At 50.2% G+C, this 26,040-nt stretch overlaps 1 protein-coding gene and 1 long non-coding RNA gene across 2 annotated transcripts in view; one reads left to right on the top strand and one right to left on the bottom strand.

Moving 5' to 3' along the window:
• Nucleotides 1-13,059, top strand: part of TRPM8 (transient receptor potential cation channel subfamily M member 8) — a 96,558-nt gene extending 83,499 nt beyond the window's left edge. Inside the window, exons 23-26 of the mRNA XM_086719993.1 lie at nucleotides 781-880; nucleotides 1,968-2,001; nucleotides 6,736-6,828; nucleotides 10,536-13,059. Coding sequence (XP_086576119.1) covers nucleotides 781-880; nucleotides 1,968-2,001; nucleotides 6,736-6,786 — 185 coding nt within the window. The 3' untranslated portion in view covers nucleotides 6,787-6,828; nucleotides 10,536-13,059. The remainder of the gene's footprint in view (nucleotides 1-780; nucleotides 881-1,967; nucleotides 2,002-6,735; nucleotides 6,829-10,535) is intronic.
• Nucleotides 10,321-18,165, bottom strand: LOC147578755 (uncharacterized). Its single transcript, XR_015255649.1, has 3 exons — nucleotides 16,699-18,165; nucleotides 10,453-10,549; nucleotides 10,321-10,353 (listed from the first exon to the last, which is right to left on the bottom strand). It is a non-coding gene; the product is annotated as an uncharacterized LOC147578755 (long non-coding RNA).
• Between the last annotated feature and the right edge of the window lie 7,875 nt (nucleotides 18,166-26,040).

Below are 26,040 nucleotides of genomic sequence, written 5' to 3' on the forward strand. Positions count from 1 at the left end.
CGCAAGTGGATGCCTTCCTGAACCTAGGTGCTTTTCTCCCCCCACGAGTTCATACGGAGGATTGCTGTCCGTTGTGCCATTACCTGAAACGCAGGCGCCTTGTTGATCTTTGATATTGTTTGCTTGCCTTCTGAGAGGCCCAGGTACTGTAAGAAATTGAACTGAGAATCTTGCTGGAACATGCCCCAGGCCAGTTTTACAGCAGGCCCTGCCTTAGATGAAAGGAAAACGACTGAGTGGAAGAATTTTCCTTGAGGTCCACACCCAGACGGCGTATTATTTCACAAGGGTAGGAATGATGTCCGGGCTTTATTGTCCTCTCTTCCAAAGTCCCTACGCCCCTTTTAGGTTGAGAGAGTAGCGATCCGTCCGTAATTATCCAACCGAGTGGTTGACATAGCCTTTTTATGTCATCAAAATGAGAGAGGAGCACACATAAAACGTGAGGACAGAATTCATTGGTGAAATGATTTTACTAAGTCACAAAAACACCCAGGCAGGCTTTTGATTGATTTCTGTTTAGAATAAAGATTGCATTCCTATTTCACTCAGACAGCTCCAATTCTTCATTGTTACCAAGAAATTCATTAGCATTCCATCGCTTTGCGGCTGTTACTAGCAAGTAACGTTACTCACATCAGCCTGTGCGGGACGAATTTAAATCTTCCGGGTCCAGGGTATCACCAAATGACGAGCAGGTGTTGATTTAGGAGGTAAGGGGCAGAAGAAACAGTGTGATTTTTTTTTTTTTTTTTTTTTTTTTTGGTCTCATTATTCAAGGTTTCAAAAACGAAGACAACGAGACTCTGGCCTGGGAGGGTGTCATGAAAGAAAATTACCTCGTCAAGATCAACACGAAAGCCAATGACACCTCAGAGGAGTATGTCAGTCGTTCGCTTCTGCTTTGCACGGCCCCCCCTTGCGTACATTAAGTTTGCAGAACATAAGTAGCTTCTTTGAGTAAGCTCTGGGAAGAGAATTTACAGCAGGAAGAAAAAGCACCAAAAAGGTATTACCTGGGCAATTGAAGATGAGAAACACGTGAGTGTGTATCAGCCTTTCCAGAAGGGCAGGACCACCCACTTGCCACCCCGATTGCCCTCCGAGGCCCCAGGGAGGGAAGAGGTACTGGAGGCTGCAGGGCGGGGCCTGGGAACCAGGTGACAAGAGCGCAGGTCGCTCTGCCATGGCCGCAGAGGTGGATTCTGGGAAGACCCACCCACCCATCTCGGGCAATTGGCATCGTCTCACAGGTGACGCACACCTGTCTCTGTGATGAAGAACTAGAACGGGAGACCATTTGGTGGGTCCGTTACGGGCTGTCCTTGAGAAGTCCTGAAGCTCAGTTATGAGTTGCATGGAGTCATTGTAAACATGCCATAGAATGAGATACGTCACAGCTAAATCCGTAGACAGTCCCCAAGTAAAGGGCATGCAGGGCCTCTAGGAGCGGTCCCCTTCTCATTATGCGGGTTAACGTGGCTAACGGTCCGATGATGTCACTCTTCCTGAGAGCTCCAAACATGGCTCAAAATTCACTCTAACGAAGAAAGAGTAAATAGAAGCACAACCAATCCCTTTGCCGAGTTCAACCCAGCTATTACGTGGGATGGATGGCATGCTCTTTCTCTGAGTGACAAGGCAGATGCCCTAAGGTCTTCTCCGCTCCTGGTCTCCGAGATCTTGATTCTGGAACGGGGGTGGGTGGGGGGGTGGACCTTACAGGTCAGATTCCGCCACTCCGCCAGTGGAGATAGCATGTGTATGCTGTACCTCTGACGGGGGTGAGTGTGGGATCCCGCTTCGTGTGGGTATCGGCGAGAGGACGTAGCTGACACGGATTTAGCTGAAAATGAAAACGATCGGCGTTTTGTTCTTTAAAAGACTGTAAAATGGAGTCTAATAGCCTTTTCTCTCCCCCCTGCCCTTCTCTTGTTCTCTCTCTCTCTCTTTTAACTTCTTTGAAGAATGAGGCATCGGTTTAGACAGCTGGATACAAAGGTATAGTTCTGATGATAGTTTGGGAAACATTATTTTTTTTTAAATCTGTGTTGTCTTTGATCTTTCAGCAGGAGGCCAGTGGTTGTGGTCTGAAAACAAAAGAAGTCAATTATTAAAAAAAAAGAGGAAAAGATAGAAGTGACCCTGTTCCGTGTTCGTTCAGTGTGCAAGGTCTGGGGGCTGGAACGGAGTGACTTCTCAGATAGCCCCCTGTGTGCTAAAGTCCTATTTCCCGACCTTTGAACTGTCTCCTGTGTCTGTCTGACCCAGGGCCCCCTCTGCGCTTTCTCTCAGCTGCGAAAGCAGGTGTAAGATGCCTGCAGTTACAGAAACACCAGCGAGGCTCAGAAGAGTGATTTGGGAGGCTGTGAGCCTCTGTGCTCGTCCTCGATGCTGCTCTAATTTGTTAGCTATTTAATTGGAAGGGCATTGCGAATGCACGAAGACACACGTGAGCATTAGGCGTGGGGAGAGTGTGCCCACATCCGCCCTGAGCTGGGTGGCCGGAAATTGTGACTTAGGATTAGCAGACATTACAACTGATTCATAAGTACCGGATCCCTGGTAGGCTCTGTGGGGGAAATGACACCTGGTGTTTTATCACGGTATTTTGAGAACGGCATGCTGGATGACGGCAGTCACATTCTGCCCCAGGGCCATGCCGTGTGGTGGCTAGACGGTACCCCATCGAGTAAGGCAGACTCTCCAGCACCCTGCCTGGACCGCTAGGGTCTCAATGAATGTTTATTGAGTGAAGAAATGACCAAAAGCTACCCCCTCATAGAGCTCTTACATGAGAAGTTATCCAATTCAAATTTTGGGGGTTATTTATGTGTTATTTACCACCAGAATTTTTTTTTTTTAAGTTTATTAAATTTGAGAGAAAGAGAGAGACAGAGAGCACCTGAGCAGGGGAGGGGTAGAGAGAGAGGGAGAGAGAGAATCCCAAGCAGGCTCCACGCTGTCAGTGCAGAACCCAGCCCGGGGCTCAATCTCACGAACCATGAGATCGTGACCTGAGCCAAAATCAAGAGTCAGGTGCTTAACTGACTGGGCCACCCGGGCGCCCCTGATGCGAGGCAGGTCACCTGCCTGACAGGTCCTGACTGGACGGTGTGTCTGTGTCTGGTCCCCCAGAGTAGCTCTTGTCTTCCTTCGGAATCTTCATCTTCCCTTTCTCTGGAACTGCCAGCTGTGAACATTGGAGTCGACTACTCCGGATGATGGTCTGTTTTGTGCGGACAATCAAATGCTTCCATCACAATTTGCTTTAGTTACCTACTGCTGCGTAACAAACACCCCCCCACCCTTCAGTGGCTCCCAATAGCCATTTTGTTTGGCTCTTGTTTTTTTGTGGGTCAAGAGTCTGGGGGCTCATCAGCCGGGCGGTTCCGCTTCCTGTGGGCGCGGCTGGATTTATCGGGCTGGATTCAGTGGGTGGCGAGGCCAGGATTTGGCACCCCTATGCTCCTCCATGTGGCTTCTCTCCCACGTGTGACGTCTGATCCCGGTGGCTTGGGCTTGTCGCCGCACGGTGGTCTTGGGGCTGTCCCCTTGGTCCACAGTTGCTGGCTTCCAAGAGCGAGGAAGCAAAGACTGGCAATGCTCCGGAAGGCTAGGCCTCCACCTGGCATGATGTCATTTCCACCAGAGTCTATTGATCAAAGCGGTCAAGGCTGGCCCAGATTCCGTGACCCACCTCTTGAGGTGAGAGCGGCACTTGCGTGCAGGCCAAAAGGAACTGGTGGTGGCCGCCATCTTTGTTGGACACGCTATCGCACGATGGTGTATTTTGTTACAGCTGCTCTCCTTCTGAAGTTGTGTTGTTTGTTGTTAATTGAGGGGCTGGGAAGATTCCTGTTTCCTTGGACTTGAGGGCTGTGCATGGGTGATCGTGCGAAGATGTGTATCAGGATTATAATCAATGGGGAGGGAAGAGAAAAGTGCTGGACATTTTTTTTAAGGTTTATTTTGAGAGAGAGACATCGTCAGCAGGGGAGGGGCAGAGAGAGAAGGAGAGCGAGAGAATCCCCAGCAGCTTCCACACTGTTAGCATGGAGCCAGACGCTGGGCTCGGACTCACGAACCACGAGATCGTGACCTGAGCCGAAACCGAGAGTCGGATGCTTAACCAACTGAGCCACCCAGGTGCCCTGCTGGATATTTTTTAAAGACTACAGACAATTTAGGGAATTTTAAGAGAATACATGAAAGGAGCAGCAGGGGATAGTATTCTAAGATTGAGGATTTATATTAGACATATAACGTGTACTAAATAGTATACATATGCGTAAATGATATATTCACTTTCCTACCTCATGTATTTTTGTATTTAAATATGTCGTCTGCTGCTTCTGTGCCTAGGTCACATAGCACATAATATTGAAGGAGCCCCTGCTACGTGCCAGGCTTGGGGCTAAGTGCCATCAAAGCAGATGTGGCCCCCAAATGTCACGACTGGATCCTTTGTGGGGTGGGCTGGTCGTAGGAGCCGAGGTGTGCGGGATGCGACGGCGACAATGATTTGCATGCAGTATCCGGCACGCGTCCCACAGGCCGCCCGTGTCTGCGTCAGCAGGGGGCCGGGTCAGCAGCTGTGAAGGTCCCAAGTTCAGAGAAGCACGGAGGGTTCCGGGCAGCTAACGAGGCACGGCTCTGAGTGGGAGGAAGCGGGGGTGGCCGGGCTGCCCTGTGTGGGAACCTGCCTCTTTCGAGTTGGATTTTCTTCCTGGGCAGGGGAAGCCTCAGCGTGAGAAGGACGTGCCTGGCGGATGCTTTCAAAGACCAATCCGAGCCCTCGGGGTGGCCACAAAGAGCAGCTTGGACGGTCTGGTTTGGGAATAGAGGCGGCTGGGCCTTGTCTGGGTGTTGTGTGTGTGGAGAAGGCAGGCTGTTTTTGGTTGTCGTGTTGTTTCCCTCGTGGCTTCCCCTGGGGTGGCTTTGGAGGGAGAGAGGGGCAGGGGCAGAGCCTCGGGTCTCCTGGTCACCACCAGGCCTGGGTCAGAGGTCATCGGGAGAGCCAGGGGACCGGACAGGCTGACCTGTCTCCCGCGGCCCAGGCTGCTTGGGGACGGAGGCCTCCTGACGGCCGAGGGCCTGGCGGTGACACTGTCGGTGGGGACGGTGGGCCTGAGCCGCGGGGCTGTGCGAGGTGGGGGCTGGGGAAGTCTCTTGGAACTGAAAGCGTAGCTGAAGGCCGTCCGCCCCCTCGTGCAGGCCTCAGAGAAGAGCTTGCGGGTTCCGTCCACTTCACGCCCCTGGCCGGGGAGCTCAGCCCCTTTGCCGGCTCCTACCAGAAGCCCACCGGCACCATCCATGAGTTTTGTAGGTTTGGGGAGAATTTGGGTGGGTCCGAGGGAGCCCTCAAACTACACAGGATTCCACTACCTCTCTCCGCCCTTCTCTTCCTGCTCCCCTCTCCCCTCCCCTTTCTCTTCCCTCTTGGATCCTGTGCCCTCCTCTTCTGAGCAACAAAAAATCTCTCCTTTCCAACCACGGAGAACTTTAGGGATCCTCACTTATCCCTTGAGCAAGCTCTGGGAATCTGACATCCGCTTTGAACAGCTTATTAAAGCCATTCTACTATCCCCCAATACGCAAGCTTTTATTGAGTGCGCTGATGTGGCATGTAATTTAGAACAAGCTTCATTCGGGGAGCCTGGGTGGCTCCGTCGGGTAAGCCTCCGACTTTGGCTCAGGTCATGATCTCACAGTTCAGGAGTTCGAGCCCCGCGTCGGGCTCTGCGCTGACAGCTCGGCCCCTGGAGCCTGTTTCAGATTCTGTGTCTCCCTTTCTCTCTGCCCCTCCCCTGCTCGTTCTCTGTCTCTGTCTCTCTCTCTCAAAAATAAATAACCGTCTTAAAAAATATTTAAAAAAAAAAGAACAAGCTTCCTTCGTCTTGTGCGATAAGTTTGCGAAAGATGCATGTATTGAAAGTAATTTTATTTTGCCTTTTACTTAAATTGTTTTACAAGTTATACTTTTTTGGTGGGAGTGGACACTTTATTTGCAAAAACTTGATTCGTTAGTATTCTATCACATTATTTTTATTAGTATTATGCTTCTGTCAGAGTGAAACTTTGTTAGTAGCTTATAATTTTATTAGTGTTCATCGCACATGCCATTATTATCTCTACACGTTATTTCCCTGTGTTGTTAAAACCTATCATTTCAACGTGGGAACCATTTTTGATTTACCTTTGAGAAAAGCTCCCACTAATTGGTGCTAATGAGTGTTGGCTAGTGACACGATTTTGGAAAGTAAGCAGTGGACAGGGTCCATAGCACATGCTACTGACTCTGTTCTAAGATGTGTCATACTTTCTTTTTTTTTAATTTTTTTTTTAATTTTTTTTTTCAACGTTTATTTATTTTTGGGACAGAGAGAGACAGAGCATGAATGGGGGAGGGGCAGAGAGAGAGGGAGACACAGAATCGGAAACAGGCTCCAGGCTCTGAGCCATCAGCCCAGAGCCCGATGCGGGGCTCGAACTCCCGGACCGCGAGATCATGACCTGGCTGAAGTCGGACGCTTAACCGACTGCGCCACCCAGGCGCCCCTTTTTTTATATATTTTCTTTTTTAATTTTTTTTTTCAATGTTTATTTATTAGATGTGTCATACTTTCTATTTGGTAATATACGTCTGTTTCATGGAAAAGTCACAATTTAAAATTGAAAGTTGGAAAATTCATCTTAAGACCGTTCTACTTTTTTTTTCCCTCCCCTTTCAAGATTAATGATCTCAAGGGTCTTCTGAAAGAGATTGCTAATAAAATCAAATAGAACTTCATGGACTCTAATGGAGAAAAATCTAATTACAGCAAGGTAAGTCATTTTAATGGGTTATATTTTTGTTCTGAAAATTTACATATTTTAAGGCTAATTTAAAATCGTGATTTTTTTATGCTAAGTGAAATAAGTCAGAAAAGACTGATATCATATTTTGCTCATATGTGGAATTTGAGAAACTTAACAGAAGACCATGGGGAAAGGGAAGGGGGAGAATAGTTTCAGAGCGAGAAGGAGGCAAACCATGAGATTCTTTTTTTTTTTTTTTTTTACATTTATTTATTTTTGAGAGACAGAGAGAGACAGAGCGTGAGCAGGGGAGGGGGAGAGAGAGAGAGAGTGACACAGAATCCGAGGCAGGCTCCAGGCTCCGAGCTGTCATCACAGAGCCCGATGTGGGGCTCGATCCCACGAACTGTGAGATCATGAGCTGAGCCGGAGTCGGATGCTTGACCGACTGAGCCATCCAGGCGCCCCCAAACCATGAGATTTTTAAATACACAGAACAAACTGAGGGTGGATGGGGGGGAGGGTGGGGGAGAGGGGGAAACGGGGGATGGGCATTGAGGAGAGCACTTGTTGGGATGAGCCCTGGGTGTTGTATGGAAGTGATGAATCATGGGAGTCTACTCCGGGCGCCAAGAACACACTTTACACGCTGTATGTTAGCCAATTTGACAATAAATTATTCTTAAGAAATAAATAAATAAAATAAAATCATGATATTTTTTCCGGTTCTTTTATTTTCCTGTGTCATCAGATTTGAAAATGATGCACTGTTACCAAAATTCAAACAACGTAGGGATATAGGAAGGAAGAAGCGAAGCCTGGATTCACATTACTTTTGCATCAGTGATGCTCTGCCACAGAGGTTAGCGCTGGCAGCGATAGGGTGCAAATGTCCTTTTGAATCTCCGAAAGTGACTTACAAACGATGTAGCTCTTTTGGCATTCATCGAATCAAGGCCCCCCCCGTTCAAGACTTGGCATTTTTCCTTGCTACTTAATTCTCTTTTATGGATATTTTTATGGATCGGTGCCTAAAACGTGTACCTTATTCTCATGATACACTATACATGTGTATTACTGTGCGATAGACAAATGTATGCTGGTCATGTTTTTCCTACCAACAAATGTTTTAGTGAGCCATCCAAGGCTTTTCAGCCATAGCTCAGTTGCACGGTAAACATGTAATTCAGGGAACTGGCAGTTGAACCCAAGGCTTTGCTCCGTGATCTTACCGTTTGCTTCAATATTGTGTTTCCATGGCCTGTCCACCTTCTGAACCTAAGTGTTAAAATGTTAACATGGAGATATAGGAAAAAACAGCAGTGGGGATTCCATTTGGCTAGAATTTGTTGAGAAAGTGTATTGCGAGGAATGGAAACACAGTTAAGGTTTCCTGACTCCCTCTCCCTCTTCTTCCTTCCATCCTCCCTTCCTTTCCCTTCCCTCCCTTCCCTTACTGTTTACTGAGTGCCCATGAACTTCTCACAGATGTCCTGTGTCAGGATCTGTGCTGAGGCTCAGACACTGATTACAGGCTGTGCATTAAACACTTACACTGTAAAATTTCTCATTGCGGATTGTGTTACAGGGGAAATTGTGTCGCGTTAGGCTCCTTTTGATATTTCTGGTCACTCCATACTTTCCCTTGGGTTCTGACAATTATGGATCGTATATGGAGGACTTTGTTAGAGCAAGACGGCACGTCGTATACAATCGGAAAGGCATAGAGCCTTAGCAGCATAAAGCCTGCTTCTCTCTCTACCTCTCTCTCTGTCCTCCCCTGCTCATTCTCTCTCTCTCTCTCTCAAAATAAATAAACATTAAAAGAAGGAAGAAAGAAGAAGAGGAATATATGAGAAAACAGAAATCCTATAAATTCATCACCACTGGTATCTTTAGAAACAATGAATTTGGCGTGCCCAATTTTTTTGTATATTTTTTTTCTTTTCAATATAAGACCCGTTTTCTTTTCTTTTTTCTTTTCTTTTCTCTTATCTATCTGGCATATCCTTTTGAAGTTCACTGAAAGTGTAATTTTATAGGCAACCATCTACATGCTGCTAAAGCATTATTCTTTTTTTTTTTAATTTTTTTTTTCAATGTTTATTTATTTTTGGGACAGAGAGAGACAGAGCATGAACGGGGGAGGGGCAGAGAGAGAGAGAGAGGGAGACACAGAATCGGAAACAGGCTCCAGGCTCTGAGCCATCAGCCCAGAGCCTGACGCAGGGCTCGAACTCCCGGACCGCGAGATCATGACCTGGCTGAAGTCGGACGCTTAACCGACTGTGCCACCCAGGTGCCCCTAAATTTTTTTTAATGTTTATTTATTTTTGATAGAGACAGAGCCAGAATGTGAGTGGGTTCGGGGCAGAGAGACAGGGAGACACAGAAGCAGAAGCAGGCTCCAGGCTCTGAGCTGTCAGCACAGAGCCCGACGCGGGGCTCGAACTCACGAACCGTGAGATTATGACCTGAGCCGAAGTCAGACGCTCAATCGACTGAGCCACCTAGGCACCCCTAAAGCATTATTCTTGTAGTGTCTCTCTATACTTCTCTCTCTGGGGGGGGGGTGGCGGTAATCTTTTTGGGGGGAAGGGCAAGGAAAGAGAATGCAGCTGCAGGTGGGAGTGAACTGGCTTTGGTAGGGGCAGGTCTTCACCAACTGGCCCGTCTAGGCTCTCCATCCCCAAGTTGATCCAGTAACTTGGAATAGAATCAACAGATGGCTGTACAGCTATTTCCCTTTGTCGCACACTAAGGTTGAAAGGAATTAGGAACTGGGGACAGCGGAAAGCCATTCGTTTTCTCAGACCTTTGCACTTAGAGTGGACCCGAGGACCCGAGGGTTGAGGGGGAAAGGCAGTCACCGGAAATGGTTTGATCCCTACACAATAATCCATTGATTTTTGCCCTTGCTACACCGAAATTCTAGGTCAGTGAAAGAATGTGACGTTCCCTGGGGGATCACGACAAAACTTTATTTCAATAAGTTGTTGAAGTTTTTAACTTTATTTTCCACTCACCCTTTTATTTTTAAAAATTATTTATTATTAGCGAGAACATGAGAGAATCTTTTTTTTTTTTTTAATGTTTACTTTTGAGAGACAGAGTGTGAGCAGGGGAGGGGAAGAGAGAGAAGGAGACACAGAATCCGAAGCAGGCTCCATGCTGTCAGCACAGAGCCCGACGCGGGGGCTCGAACTTACTAACGCAAGACTGTGACCCGAGCCGAAGTCGGATGCTTAACCGACCGAGCCACTCGGGGCCCCAGAGTGAGAGAATCTTAAGCAGGCTTCACGCCCAGTGTGGAACTCGATGCGGGGCTCAATCCCGTGACTCTGGGATCCCGACCTGAGCACAAATCAAGAGTCAGACGCTCAACCGACTTGAGCCACCTAGATGCTCCTTCAATTCATCCTTTTATTAGTGGAAAACCACTCGTGAATAAAGCACTCAGAACCATTCTGGGTCTTAACCTGGGCTGAGCTGAACCTCTGTCACTCACCTGTGGTCATTGTGTCCTCATGGCAAACTGGTCAGAACTCACACCTTTAAGAGAAAAAAAAAGAAAGTGGTCTGGTAGCCAATTCAGTACCAAAAGAAAATCCATGTTTGGAAGTGTATTTGGACCCATGACCAGTACGTTACCAGTGAATTTAGAAGCACATCGTCTCCTGAGAACGGAAGTGGGAAATCCATTCCTAAAACGGTGCTCTTTCTCTGTTTCACAGGTGATCTCAGAAATCTACGTGGGAAAAAGTCAAGTGCTGATGAACAGTTTTGTTACTGAGGACTCAGTAAGAACTGTTCAGGCCCGGGGTACCGAGTAGACGGCTTTAATCACCCCAGTGTGCTCAAATCTGAGAAACGGACGTGTGGTTGGCCTCACACAGGAAGACGGGCACTAAGGAAGAACTTCCCCTCAAGGCTGCCCGGTTACTTCCTGAGTCTCGGTCCCGCGGACTTGCTGTGTGATCGGAGTATGATCCTGAACCCCCCCCATCTTCCTTCGATTTCCCTACTTCTGACCCCCGCGTGTTGCAGAATATGTCTCCCGGGAAGAAGAACCCGGTCGTGCGTTCCCTCCTGGACGGTTGGTTTGTTTAACTCAACTGATCCCCGGCTATTTCCCTTTGGGGAATATGTGACTAGTTAGTCGGCGTGTCGTTCAAAAGTCTCCCCAGTCAGGGCAGATTCTAAAACCTGCCAGGACCAGAGGGGCCCGCTCTGCTCAGGAAAGACTGTTCTCACTTCTCATTATGCTTTTTATCTCTCAGCGGAGGTGATGTAGCAACGTCTTACCCTCTTACCCTCACCAGGAGCCCCCCATTCTTAACGGTGTGAATAATCACCCAAAAGTGGGACCTTAAGAGGTACCCCTGATTTTGTTTTCAGTGGAGGCTCCTTTCTCCTCTTTCTTCTTCTCCCGGTAAAGATAATTCATGGATGTTGTAGAAACTTCAGACGACACAGACAAGTAGAGAGACTATAAATACTCCTGTTAGTGGTTCAGGATAATCGCTGCTAACATTTTAGGAGGCGTTTCCAAATCTGTTCTCCTCTATGCATGTTTTATCTATCTTTTAAAATTGCACATGATGTCATCACACTACATACACGATTCTGTATAAGCTGTTTCACTGAGTATTTTATCAAGGATGTTTTGTTACGTTCCTGGTCTTCTAAAACATTATGTGAATAATGGCATAATATACAACCTCCGGTGATTTCCGTAACGCTGGTCGTTGAAGGCTGTTTCCAACTGGTCAGTGGGACAGGCATCTTGGCGTATGAATCTTTTTCTGCACTCGGGAAATTTTCCCGTGGCTGGATCCGCAGGAGTGCGTATTTATGATCAAACCATTTATGAGGCTTTTTTCATAATTGTAGAGCAAATAGGAGTTATTAACTTTCGTCTAAGTTGCAAGATCCATGAACTTAGAACTCTTTAACATAAGACATTATATTTAACCCTTAGTTTAGGCAGAAACCAACATACTTCTATGAATATCGCAGGTAGTGGAGTTATCGGTATAGAATTGGGGAGATGATCTTATCAGACTCTTCTCGTTCCGGCTTTCTCTGCAAGGGGTGGTGTCTTTGCCCAAAAGATGTGCTCAAAGAACATAAGGCACTTTAAATGTCCAGAATTAGTTTTCCCCGCTTTGAATACACTATAAACTCAATGGCTGCAGAAGGAAACCGTAGAAGGAAGCTATTAAAAGATCATCTAATTAGAAAAACTACAAAAGCACGAACCCCCCCAAAAGTGTCTTATCATTTTGTCTGGGTGTTAGTTAAAATGATTACTCACAACATTCAGAATGCTGGCAAGGAACGAATATATGGGAATGACCGTATTATTTTTTACTTTTATTTATTATATACTTTTATTTTTTACTTAAACTTTATTGATGGCTTAAAGGGGAATCCCCTTCAAAAGGGTTGATGGGTTCATGGTTTTGGATGCTAAAAGTAGATGGAAAATTTAAGTGGCAAAAACTGCCAATGAGTGGAATTTTCAAAAATTTCTCTGTTAGTGGGAGAACGTTACTTTTGTTTCACTACGGCAACTGGAATATCTGCCTTTTCTGAAGCCACCAAGAAGAGATTTATGTCCTCTTTGTGCTGGTGGGAAAAAATAAAGTGTGTGGCACATTGGATCCATACCACTGTGCGGGGAGAAACAATCTTCGCCTCTTACCCTCATTCAAGTAGTGAATGTGAATAAAACCAGGAAATCACATTGCAAACCTCTCATAAGACCAAATTTAGCATAACTATCGGTGGACCCGCTAAAATGCATTTGCCCACAGATTCCTATGTCCGTTGCCCATGTTTTTATTAGTTTGAGAGAGACGTCTACATGCCCATCAGTATCAGCAGCCCAAGAACGTCTCCGATTGGCGCTCGTGACAGAGAACCTGGACGGATACTCAAAATCCACTGGTGTTAGAGAAGGACTGGCTGAGTGTTTTCAGCTCGGCTTGTCTGTTAGCTGGTTTTGCACGGCCACTCTACGTGAGTTTTGCGTATTCAAAGTCGTTACGTTAGGTGTAGCTCTAACACGTTAAGGTGTAGGAAATAGCACAGGTACGGAACGTGCGTCTAATCTGAGCTGCTGTCCTGTGCCCCACTGCTGGTAACGTGCAACTTGGTTTAAACGAGCGTGTAAATGAATTAAATAACAAGGAAGAACTGTCATGTGTTGCTTTGGTCATTTTATCGACGGTGAGAATAAAATGAAATTACTTAGTTGTGTTTTTTTTTTTTTTTTTTGAGAAAGCAGTAAGGATTTTTATTGTCGACACAAAGAAGAGACACGAGTGTAACAGAAGACACAAATAAGTGAATGATCCTGATCATTTTAGACTCCAGGGCCTCTCTGTGGAAAGGTCTGCTCAGCTCCTTAGGTAGACACAACACTATGCAGAACAAAACAAAAAACAAAAAACCAGGGGAATTTGAGACAGTGCGTAAGACAATGACCAAACATGCACGTGGCAAGAGGAGAAATAAAACGGTGGCTTCTCTAATTCTTTCCTTACTGAGTTATAGGCAGTAAAACCTTGGTTTGCAAGCATAGTTCATTCTGGAAACATGCTCGTCATCCAAAGCGCTTGTATATCAAAGCGAATTTCAAGAACCATTGGCTCAGTCGTGATCATGTGACGTTCGGGGTCACATACTACTCGCATCGCAAGACAATTCACTTGTTTATCAGGTTAAGATTTATTAGAGACGTTTGCTCGTCTTGTGGAACGCTCATAGAACAAGCTACTCGCCATCCAAGGTTTTACTGTATTTATAAAAACACACGGCCCTTTGCGTGTGGGGGGATGATTTTGTATAGAAAATTTTAAAATCCTTCCACCTCCTGGGAAAAAGAGTTTTACGCCTGGCCTGAACAAGAAAGTCAAAATAGGGTGACACTAGCTTCACACGAAACTCGACAATGATCTTTACTTTTAAAAAGTTTCATGTCCATTTATCTATACCAAACCAGTAGACCGAATTTTCTCCCCTAGGAAGTTTTCAGCCAAACTGGAGTTAGATTAGTCTCGCTTTAAGAGGGCAAAAAAAAAAAGGATATTCAAGACAAATGTCTGTTCTGTGACACCTAAATGGAAACATCCCTCTGATAGCAGTGGCCAAAGAGGTGCTCCAGTAGGAAGGGGCTGCGGGGTGAAGTGACCCGTTAGGCCTCCCGAAATGCAAGGACACTCCAGATTCAGCACAGGAAGAGGGTCCCTGCCAAGTCTGGCTGTTGACTGTACCCAGGTCTCAAACGGATCTCAGGTCCCCCAACCGGCAGGGCTGGAGCACGCAGAAGATCCTGGTCAAGTCAGCCGAAGTCTAAACTGGTCCGTGAACTCCTCTACTCCATGACTTGTCCGTGCTCCTGTTGATAGAGGTAAGGAAACGGAGAAGCCCCAGTTCTGGAACAACACAAACATCGCTTACCTAGTGGGGGAAGTTCTTGCCTACGGTAAATAAGACAAAAATGGGTAATGAGGTCCCCATATATCACTGCTAGGATTATGTAGGTTAACTGTAAATGAAACAGTACAAGATGGCTTCTTCCACCGAAGGACAAGCTTTGTACTGATGCTTCTCGAAAACCAATTATGTCTCCGGCCCTAGCCTTGGTTTAAGAAGTTTAAAAAAAAAATGAATAATGTCAGAGCCAGGGCAAAAGGGGAGCTGGGCACGAGGTACCCTCTATCCAGAGCCTCTGGAGTACAAATAGCTCTAGATGCCAGTGAGTGTGACGCATTCAAGTCACAGGGTTTGAGATTATGGGTCCGTGGTGGTGGTTTCTTCCCTTCGGTCACTGGGATGTCCATCTTGGGGGCTTGATGGTGTCTGGATCTGTGGCCACGTGCGTGGTCTGGACATAGGTCAGTTGCATTGGAGAAGGCTTCAAATCCCTTAGTTTATTTATTATTTTAAAAAATTTTTAATGTTTATTTTTGAGAGAGAGAGAGACAGACAGAGCATGAGCAGGGGAGGGGCAGAGAGAGAGGGAGAGACAGAATCCGAGCAGGCTCCAGGCTCTGAGAGAGCACAGAGCCTGACATGGGGCTCAAACCCACGAACTGTGAGATCATGACCTGAGCCGAAGTCAGCAGCTTAACCGACTGAGCCACCCAGGCGCCCCTCAAATCCCTTAGTTTAGTCAGATTTGTTTCTACAGGGATTTCGTTCCCAGGGTTACCTGAGCTGACTTCTCTAAGAAGTCCCCCACATATCACCACCCCTCAGACATGCCTAGTTATTTCTGAGGTTAGGGATATCCCCTGTGGGCTCACAACAGGTTCTCAAGGTTTATCTTGGGGGCCAAATGGATGTCCATTGTCCACAACCCCACGTGATAATGGAGCCTCAGCCCCGCCTGGGACGTGCTTTCCTGGATGAAGGCAGGATCCTCTTGCTCCAAAGCCAGCACATTTTTCCAGGGAGAATTGAGGGAGTGTGTGCCCCCCTACCCCTCTCAGCTTCTTCTGGGTCAAGTAGGGACCGAGCTGTTGGTTGCCATGGAGACAGCCTCTGCCCGCAGCCTCTGTCTCAAAAATAAAAGTCTCCAAAGTCCGGCCCTCGGCTGAGCTGGAGCTGATTCAGACACAATCGCTCCAGCGGCCTCCTTCCCTTCCCACCTGGGCCTTTATTCTCCTGAAGATGGAAATCTCTAGGGGAAAATCAACCTTCGGCGGCCTACCCCATTCATCAATCAGACCAGAGCGCCCCAAAGCCTCCCCAGCTCGATCCTGTTCAGACTTGTGTTCAGAATTCAGAAGAGCCGTTCAGAAACGTGCGCTCTGCTCTGATCAACACGTTTTATCGCATCAGTTTGCAAAAATCAGTCTCTTCCCGCTGCGGGAGTCTTGTTTGACCAGGAGAAGCCGGCCTCACTCCCTTACACATACAATGCGTTTCCATTAACTGTCCGCTGTGAGCCCTTCCTGGGTAATAAGATCGGTTCAGTGTAGACGATAGCGATGGGAGGCCCCTGCCCTCCACCGTCTTACCATCGCCCAGAGGAGACGGGATGGATTTACAAAACGGAACACCACGACGCAGTCTGCCCAGTGCGGGGACGGGTGCAGGAGCGGTGGGACGCACGCTAAGCAGGGAGCGATCCTGTGAAGGATCCGAGCAGCACCTGCTCCGCAATCGATGGAGGAAATCTGCCGCCCCCCGGTTCTGCTCACGAGACCACTCTGGTGTTTGCACAGACGCCTGGCGGAGCTCCTTGGGGTGCAGAGCGAAGTCTGAGTGGCTCCAGATGGGCACTGCTTGCTGTGCACAGGCGGGAGCCAGGCGTGTGGGGTTAGCGGGAGACGTCAGGGAGCATTCGGTGGGGGGCGTTTAGGGGGGAGCCGGGTGCTGTGTTTGGGATCCCCCTCCCTGCGACGGTGCACATCTTCAGAAAAGGAACATATAAACCGCGAAGCGATCGCGGCAGATCACAGGTAATCTAGATTGTGAGCCCCCGTGGCCTCCCGCAAGGCCGGATTACAGCAGCATCCTTCCAAGGCATGTTTCCGCCAAAGTCTCACCTCCCCTCTCGACTCTGAGACTGTCTTCCTGACATCACCCCGGAGCCTATCGGGCCCTGCTCCTGAGTCTTCAATGGCTCTCCGTTAATTCCTGCCCAGCTCCCAAAATGGAGCTTTGCACCATCAGCAGCCTGGCCCTTACCCACCTCCACGGACACTTGGTCCGACCTCTCCGTCTAGTCCCCAAACTCCAGAAACAGCCGTCTCACACAGACCCCAGGCCGCTGCCCGTGTGGCCCTCCCGGCCTGGGCCGAATGCTGTGTCCTCCTCCCAGCCCGTTTCTTACCTCCTACTGCCCAGTGCTCCACGGCGCAGGGAAACCACGTGACTTACCGGGCCCTCCCTTCCCCGTGGCCTGCCTCCGTTCTTTGGTTTCATGCCTCAGTGGATTCTTGAACAGGTGGCGGTGCGGTGCCCCCAGCTCGGAACTGCGGGACAAGGGCGCTGGCCGTGAATCCCAGCTTCACTGCTGGCTGGCTGGCTGTGTGCCTTTGCAGAGGTTACACAAACTCTCTGTGCTCTGATCCGCTCATCTGCAAAAGGACCTCAAACCCACCCTCGTCCTTAACTCGGAGGGTTAAGAGGATTAAACAAGATAGCTTAGGGGGAATCTCAGGTCCAGCTGGCCCTGGGTAACTGCTCTGTGGATTCAGCATCTCTATGGTCACCACTTTCCACTGTTCCTTTGTCCAAAGTCTCTTCCACCTGTTGTCCTGGTGAGCTCCTACTCTACTGTCAGGGCCCAACTCAAAAATCGCCTCCTCCAGAAAGCCTGCCTGGATCCCCCACTCCCTAGCTTCCTGATATCTGGGGGTCACTGGCGTGCTAGATGAAGCCTTCTGGAGGCCACAAGCCCTGGCCAGGCCCCTACCCAGAGGCCCAGACTGGGGTGGGGGTGGGGGGCGGCGGTCAGCACTCGGCACAGTGGTAATCCATTCCTGGTCCGGAATCCTGGCCAGGGAAGTTGTGGCTATCAGCTCCTACCGTGGTCTCCCCGCTCCCTCTGCGTGGAGTTCCTGAGCGAAGAGACATTCCTGCTGGTTTGTTTTAGTCACCGTAGCTAGACGACGCTGGTCTCTCCCAGGAGCTCGGTTAGGTGTGCATATGACGGAAGTGGAATACTTTTCGCCGCTCTCCAGCGCGTCCTGAGCTGTCTTCACTCGCGTTGTTTCTTCTCCCTTCTCGCCTGGCCAAGCTATTACTCAGCCCTAATTAAACACCATCGCTTCCTTCCTTGTTTCCCTGGGCGGAGGTCACCAGCCCTTCCCCCCGTGGGTTTGGCACCTGACTTGTCAACTTGGCCACAACCCTTGCAGCCCGTCTGTGAGGGGTCAGGGTCCTCGTACACCGAGCTGTCCCCCCCTGGATTTGTGGCTCTCGCGGGACCAAGACCTGGTCTTTCTCATCGTTTCATTAATCTGCGCGCTGAGACGCGTCAATGGGGTGCCTTGCAGTGCCGGATATCATGCCCACCCTGTCCTCAGAGACCTCACCGTCTACAGGAAGAGGCAAATCCACCAGTGTTTCAGTCCTGAGTCTTGCCCTCTGGCGGGCACTTCAGCACAGGGCTGCAGGGAAACATACAGAAAGGGCTTCCAACGGAGCTCTGGGGAAGAGAGCAGGGAAGCATTTTCTGGAACCAGCTAAGGGCTCTCGAAGAGGGTTCCTCCAGGGAAGAGTGTTTGAGGTAGGGGAAAGACACACGGGCCAGTGGTGAAGAGAACAAACTTGAACCAGCTCGCCTGGGTTCAAATCCCGGTTCTGAACCTTGCAGAGCCCAGTGCCCGGCAGGCAGTCCAAACCCACACGACGTTAGTTATTGTATCTTTCACCCAGCACCCACCCGCCCCGCCCACCACGTTAGTTACTGTATCTGCCTGTCACTTATTAACTTGGTTTAACTTCAGTGTTCTGGGCACAACGTGTCACCCTATGGCTAGCCTGTGAAATTCACCCTTGGGAGAGATTTTGCCAGGAAACTGCAAACAAACCAAAAGCCTCCAGGCAACTCTACCTGTGTAAATAGAGAGGACGGGGCTCCCTGCAGGGTCACAGGGGACCCTTGTGGACGGATGGTGGCATTGATGTGCGTCTTTGACGGCTCCTTCCCACCTCAACCCCAGCGTGTGGCTCTTCCCAGAGCGCAGAGACTTGTTTGTATTTATTTATTTATTGTTTCTATTTTTGAGAGACAGAGCGTGAGCTGGGGAGGGGCAGAGAGAGAGGGAGGGAGACACAGAATCCGAAGCAGGCTCCAGTCTCCGAGCTGTCAGCACAGAGCCCGACGCGGGGCTCGAACTCACGAACTGTGAGATCATGACCTGAGCCGAAGGCGGACGCTTACCCGACGGGGCCACCCAGGTGCCAGACATAGCTCCCAAATTAAGAGTTTTAGTAGCCTTTTGGTTTTTTTGTTTTTCTTTTTTTTTTTTTGAGCTGTGAGGTGGGGGAAATAGGGTTTGCAATAATTTTGCGTGGATGAAAGGGAAATTGCACGGGCCCATTCTGCCGTCCTGCTTGGAAGTAAATGCGGAAGAAAGCAGTGTGTCCGAGCGAGCCCAGACTCTCCAGCACCCTCACAACTCCAGCCTGATCCACTGTGAGGGGCTGGGCACTGCCTCCCGGTTCCTGCCACCTCCTGCTGTCTTTGACCCGCCCCCAAAGCTTCCTCTGTCCTTTTCCATCTCAGCACTGGCAAATGGCCCCGACTCCTGGTTAATTCTTTCCGAGATGAGTGACAGATGAGAGAGAATCCGCTCTCCCGGGCTGGTGGGGAGGGTTTCTGGAGAAACCTCCCGCCGCAACACGAAGCCCCCCCACCCCCCCGCCCCCCGCCGGCCCCCAGGCTCTCTGCTTTTCCTAGAATCTGCTCATCAGACACTGCAGCGCTCTGGGATTATTCCAGAAATGCTTTCCTTTCAAGCCCCGCTGTCAGTTTCCTTCAGGCGGATTAGGCGGTGTGTGGATGCTTCACTCTGAGTCGTGGGCCTTCAGTGACCCCGAACTGAAGACACCCCGGGCTTCCTGCCTCGGGCTTCGGCAGCCCCTGCAGGTGCCCCTGCCAGCCCCCTCCCTGGGAACGCTGGGGCGCTGCTGTCTGCTCCCCGCAGGCCTCCCACCTCCCTCCCCACCACCCCACCAGCCCTTCAAAGCCCCAGGCTCTGAGCCGCCCCCCTGTCCCTGGCGTGTCAGGAAGCAGGAGACTCATTCCAAGTGAGGGTCGTTTCCAGGTCAGGAGAACAACTTCCTCCCACTCCTGATGGCGCTTTGCTTTCCGGCTCCCCAATCCTGGATTTAAGTCCCTTCTTTGTCAGCTCTCCTCTTCAGATCCTTCTGTGAGTAGGTGACACAGTTTCCCTGTTAGAAAGAGTCATTTTCAGACTCGAAGTCCATCTGACTCGGAGGAAGCGTTTTTACACTCTGAAACGGGAAGATAAATTCGCTCTCACCCAGCAGCACCCACCGTCCGCCCCTGGACCTTCTTTCACCTTCTCAGCGAACACGGACAGCCCATGGCTGAGAGAGTAGAAAAAGGAGAGCTCGACCTGAGCCGTTCCCCAGCCCCCTGCTCCCCGGCCTCTGCCTGGACAAGCAAGCAGAGACCGCTTTGATCGAAACGCTGACGGGCTTTCTCTTCTCGGCCATTTGGGTTGCTCTGAATTCATTTCTGTAGGTGAAGCGGGGATGAAGGACGGATGTGAAGGGGTGAGTGTGAGCAGTTTTCCACCCCCTTGCGGGCTCCCCCAGCCCTCTGAGGGGCGGACACTCTCGCTTGGTTTCATCAGGAGCTGATCCTGGTGAGGGATGGTTCGGGAACGGACGCCGGGCGGGAGGAAGGAGGCCCGGCCGGCTGGATTTGAGAGGCAATTTAAGGCAGGTGGAGACTGGATTGTGTCCCGAGTGTGTGTGCTTGGGCACGTGTGCAGGCACACATAAACTCTGTCCCACCCTCCTCGCTTTCCTCTGCCCCTTCCCCCCCGCCCCCCAACTCCGGTGGCCACACCAGGCCTCCCCCATCCTCCCGAGCTCTGGCCCCGCCTCCGCCATCTCCTTCTTGGCAAATAGCCTGGCCTCCTACCTCCCCATTCCCATGAGCGCTCACTCAACCTCCCTCCTCCAGATTTGGAGACTGCCCTACACCTGGACCCGGGGTTTCCTCCTTCCTCCCCACCACCACCCGGGCCCGGCCCCCCTCTTCTCCAAGTCAGTTCTTCCTCTTGCGCATTGGACGCCGCCTGCTCAGCTCTGTGCGTCTCAGGAACCTGGGGTGAACTCTCTCCCCACCCTTATTTGACCTCGTCCCGTCTCCACTGACTGGTTCCCACTAGAAGATTTCCACCTGCTCTAACCTTTCCTAGCCACAAAATGCAAAGCCTCTGCCCTCCGTCTCTCCATTGGCCTTTCTGTCCCCCCTTTTCGTCGTCTGGATTCTCACAGAGGTCCCTGTATTCGCGGCCTCCATTTCTGTCCCTCTGGCTCATGGCCGAGTCCTCCCCAAGGCTGCTTCAGCCCTCATTCCTGCCCAGAACACGCCTTCCTGAGATCACCAGCGAGGCCAATGTCTTTACATCTAGTGGAGTTTTTCAATCCTCCTCCTCCCTCATGACCCAGCAGATTCGACACGGTTGATAGTTCCCGTCTCCTTCTCCTCTTCACTTCTCTTCGCTTTGCTTCGCTTTCAGGAAGCCACAGTCTCCTGGTTCTCCTCGTACCTCTGATGGCACCTTCCCGGTCACCTTTGGAACCCATTCTACCCTACGTGTCTATTCACGTTGGCTTTCTGAGGGCTCTGGCCTGGGCTCCCTCTTGGCGCCGCTGTGGGGCCTCTCGTTCACGCTCACAGCTTCAGCTACTATCCCTGTGATGTTGACTTTCTGGTGGATAACTCCAGCCCGGATCCACCGCCCGACCTCCATGCCTGTTCAGCCGCTGGCCTCGCTTCCTCGCTGCCTCTCTGACTACACTGTCCAGTGTTTCCACCCGCCATGCCAGGTGGGAATCCTTGGGTCCTCCTTGGTGGCCTCTCTCCTTTCATGTCATTACCCTGGTAGGCGTACCCCCGAGTGTCTCTTAAATCTAACCATTCTCTCCTCGACCACTACTGGTCTCCTCCCAGAGGCAGCGATGGACCCTGACCCTCCTTGTTCACTATTCACTTCCTCTAAACTCCCCATCTGGGCCCAAGTGCCCTCTTCAATACGAAAATCTGATCATGTGACACACTCTGTCTCTTGATTTTAATCTTTTATCTATTTTTGAGATAGACAGAGACTGAGCATGAGCAGGGGAGGGGCAGAGAGAGAGGGGGACACAGAATCCGAAACAGGCTCCAGGCTCTGAGCCGTCAGCCCAGAGCCCGACGCGGGACTCGAACTCACAGGCCGCGAGATCACGACCTGAGCCAAAGTCAGTCGCTCAACCGACTGAGCCACCCAGGAGCCTCTAATCATGTGACACTCTTATTTAAAACCCTTAAATAGCTTCCTGATGCTCTGCAGATAATGACCATGGGTATTAATAGAGACCGCGAGGCTCCGTGTGCTCCTGTCCTATTCACCTTTGTAGCCTCATCTGACACGCTCTCCCTCCCTGAGCCCTGCCCCCTCCCCCCCCCCCAGTTCCTCACAGGGCACCATGCAGAGGGGAAGGGATGCTGTGAACAGTCAGTCTGGGACAACAGGCACGAGACAGGACTGTCTTGGGGAAGCTGTGTGCCCGACTCAGAGGTGACAGATTTTCGCAGCATCCCACGATAGACTTCTGCGGTGCCCGGAGCCTCCACTGACGTTCCTTGTCACTGTGTTTTGCATGCACTTATGGGATCTTGGAAGAATGCTTTTTATCCCCGCCGAAGTGCAAGCTCCCCGAAGTCAGGAGCTACGTCAGGTCTGTTCCCTGTGTATATCCAGGAAGCAGCACGGTGCCTGGCATGTGACTGCTCGATAGTGTTCAATAGCTGAGTGAATGCAGAAGTCAGATGCTCCCTGGGGTGGGGGGGGGCGATCATCCATCGGTTTTTCAGGTTTCTGCACATCTGCCTTTGTTTCTGACTATTCAATGATTCTCTCTTTTTTTCACGTTTTAGTTATTTACTTGGTTTTGATGGGGGGGGAGGGACAGAGAGAGAGAGAGAGAGAGAGACTCCCAAGCTGATTGCACGCTGTCACTGCAGAGCCTGACGCGGGGCTTGATCTCACGAACTGAACCATGAGATCATGACCCGGAGCCGAAATCGAGAGTTGGACACTCTACCTCCTGAGCCGCCCTGGTGCCCCTTAAGATTGTTATACGATGAACAGCCTTGGAAGGTAGAGATAATGTCTCCCTTCAGAACCAAGGACAGGCATGCCAACTTTCTGCTATGAAGGTAACGTTCTCCTCTGGAGAGAAGGGTTGGGAGCCCTACTGTGTGCCAGGGAAGATTCGGGGTCACCAGGAGCAGGGATCTTCGTGGAGCAGGCGTAATCTGGCTCGTCTCCTGTCGTCTGGGGGGAGCTGGGGCTCAGGTAACCGACGCCAGGCGTGCGGATATTCCAGCTGCTGCCGTCAGGAATAAGCTGTCCTTCGTCTCCGGCGCAGGAGGGTGGACCTTCTCCCAGCTTCCATGCCCGTCCCTGGTTGGGCGACATCTCAGACCTTTCGGAGTTCCTGACGTTAATTAAAGTCATCATACTTTACTCCTTCCGTACGTTCCTTGAACTGTGGTGTCGAGATGTGAAGAAAGGAAGCGTGAGTCCCGGGCCCTGTAAATTGCTTCCACGAGACAAACCTCAGCCCCGGATCGCGGCTACGTGATCACCTGAAGGAGGCGCTGGTTTTGCTGACCATCTCTCTTCCTTGCTCTTGTTTCTGTGGGTTCTCTGTTCTCTTCTTCTGATGTGTAATTCTTTTCCCTCGGAGTTCCTTCATCTGTGCTCTGTTCCCTTACAAGTACTGAAGTGAAGTGCTTGCCCAGTGTTAGCGGAGTTGCAGAGGGGGCTCGTAAAGAGGGAAAACCTTCCAGGTTTGGTAGGCGGTGTTGGGAAAAACCCCGGATCGGAAGTTAGGAGGCACAACATTCAGATCCGTTCTGGCATCGCTGCTTATGTGGAGTGGGGCACGTCAGGAAACTCTGATTTCCTCACCTGAACTCATGCATTCATTCGTTCATTCATTCATTCATTTATTATTTTTTAAAAAAATTTTTTTTTCAACGTTTATTTATTTTTGGGACAGAGAGAGACAGAGCATGAACGGGCGAGGGGCAGAGAGAGAGGGAGACACAGAATCGGAAACAGGCTCCAGGCTCCGAGCCGTCAGCCCAGAGCCCGACGCGGGGCTCGAACCCACGGACCGTGAGATCGTGACCTGAGCTGAAGTCGGACGCTTAACCGACTGCGCCACCCAGGCGCCCCATGGGACATCTTTTTTTTTTTTTTTTTTTTCAACGTTTATTATTTTTTTGGGACAGAGAGAGACAGAGCATGAACGGGGGAGGGGCAGAGAGAGAGGGAGACACAGAATCGGAAACAGGCTCCAGGCTCCAAGCCGTCAGCCCAGAGCCCGACGCGGGGCTCGAGCTCACGGACCGCGAGATCGTGACCCGGCTGAAGTCGGACGCTTAACCGACTGCGCCACCCAGGCGCCCCTCATTCATTTATTTTTGCGCTCACTTGTTCATCAACCATCACTTGTTAAGTTATTTAAAATAAATGGCGCCACTCTTCCTTCAAAGGACTCACACTCTAATGAGGAGACAGACAGAACTCCAACCCTCACCGGATGTGAAAGGCGTGCTAACGGAGGAAGTCCTGGGGACTCACTGGAGGGCCTGTGGGGGCACAAAGAGGTGCGAGAGTGAGCTGCAGGGCAGCTGGGGCCTGAGCCGAGTCTGGTAGAGCAGGTGCTTGGCCATGAAGAAGGTCAGGAAGGAGATTTTAGTCCAAGGAAGGAGAAAGTCCCAATGATTCCTGTTGAGACTTTACCTACCAGGCTCTGCCTCTAGCAGTCGATTGCCCAGCCCTCCAGTGGTGTCCCTAGGGGACGGTCTTCATCGCCCGTAGGGCCATGAAAAGTGTGGAAGGCGGCATGACAACACAATAAACTCTGCCATTGGCCCTACAGTCTGGGCCCCGCCATCTTGTCTGCCCAAAAGGGATCGGGTCAGTATTCCCCGGGGGCTGGCTGTGGGACGAGGTTCACCACGGTCCTTGGCACTTGGCAAACATCCAAACGACTGCATCAACACAGGGCAACGTTTTGGAAATTATTCACGACTTTGTTTTTGCCTCTTTGAGAACATGACCTTCTCCCTAGTTGGCCCAGGATCTCCATCTGCCTGGGCTGGGAGGAGGGAGCTGAGAGGAGAATCCTGCAGGAGGGCAGAGGTAATTCTCAAGTTTCCAACGTGCTTAATAGGATTAGGCAGCAAGAGGTTAGCCTTGAGAAGCGGGATATTGTCTTGAGGTGGAATCACAAATTCTTTATTCCCTTACCTTGAGTATTCTCCCCCCTGCCATCACCTTCATCACAGATGACAGAAGGAAGGCAGGGCAATGCAGGGCATCTGGTGAGAAGATGCCAGACTCTCGTCATTATTTACATCCATGTGAGTCAATGAAAAGAATTTAACAGTCTCAGTCACGGGGGGTTGGCTGCCCTTCCAGAAGCCTGCAGGGGGACAGGGCCATGCTGGCCTTCCAAACAGCTCCTGCCCCCCAAGTTCTTCAAGCGAGCATATGCTTGGAAAATGACTACCAGGTAGAAAAAAAAATGGGGGATCTCTTATTAATTTCAGGGAGGCACGAAGCAATCCCAAGAATTTGGAAGCATCGCAGAAACTTCTTGACAAATCTCTGGAGCGCATTCCGTGGTTGAGCCGGCACACATGTCCACTGATTTGCATTTTTAAAAGGGGAGCGTGTTGTTGTAGAAGTCTCTGGATTCCTGTCTCTTAGAAACGCTGTGGTGCTTCCAAGGCGTTAGCGCCGGATTAGACATGGTTGCTGGAAGCAGAAAAGTCTGCAAATTATCCTTCCTTTGGGGGTGATTGAGTTCTTTAGTTTGCTTTGCTCTTAAATGGTGCTTATTGGCTGCTTGTGAAAATAGAAACAGAGCAGGATTTGTTCCAGGGCTGAGCACCCGGGGTCGAGGGGCAACGGACCAATATGGCATCTCACTGCATTCCTCCCTTTTTGTCCTAGGAGGGTGCCACGTGGGGCTGTGCATTCGAAAGATAAAGAGACGCTTGCTATCAAACATCCGAGGCATTTCCTCCCACTCTTGAAACTTGAAATTTAATTTCTTGCCTTTCCAGAATAATATTTGACATATTTTAAAAAGCTGAAAAGCACCACAAGGCTCATGGTGAAAAATAAGTCTGTGCCCTGCCCACCCCCACCCCCAACAAAGAACCGAGGCAAACACTGAAAAGCCTTTTGCCTGTCTGTTCTGCTTTCTTATTTTCATCTCTCTCTCTTTTAAAAAAATTTTTTAACGTTTATTTATTTTGAGAGACAGAGACAGAGCGCAAGCAGGGGAGGGGCGGAGAGAGAGGGAGACGCAGAATTGGAAGCAGGCTCCGGGCTCCAAGCTGTCTGCATAGAGCCCGACGTGGGGCTCGAACCCACGAGCCGTGAGATCATGACCTGAGCTGAAGTCGGCCGCTTAACCGACTGAGCCACCCAGGCGCCCCTG

Source organism: Puma concolor, chromosome C1 (genome assembly GCF_028749965.1).
Source record: "Puma concolor isolate L17-30 chromosome C1, mPumCon1.1.hap2, whole genome shotgun sequence".
NCBI lineage: Eukaryota > Metazoa > Chordata > Mammalia > Carnivora > Felidae > Puma > Puma concolor.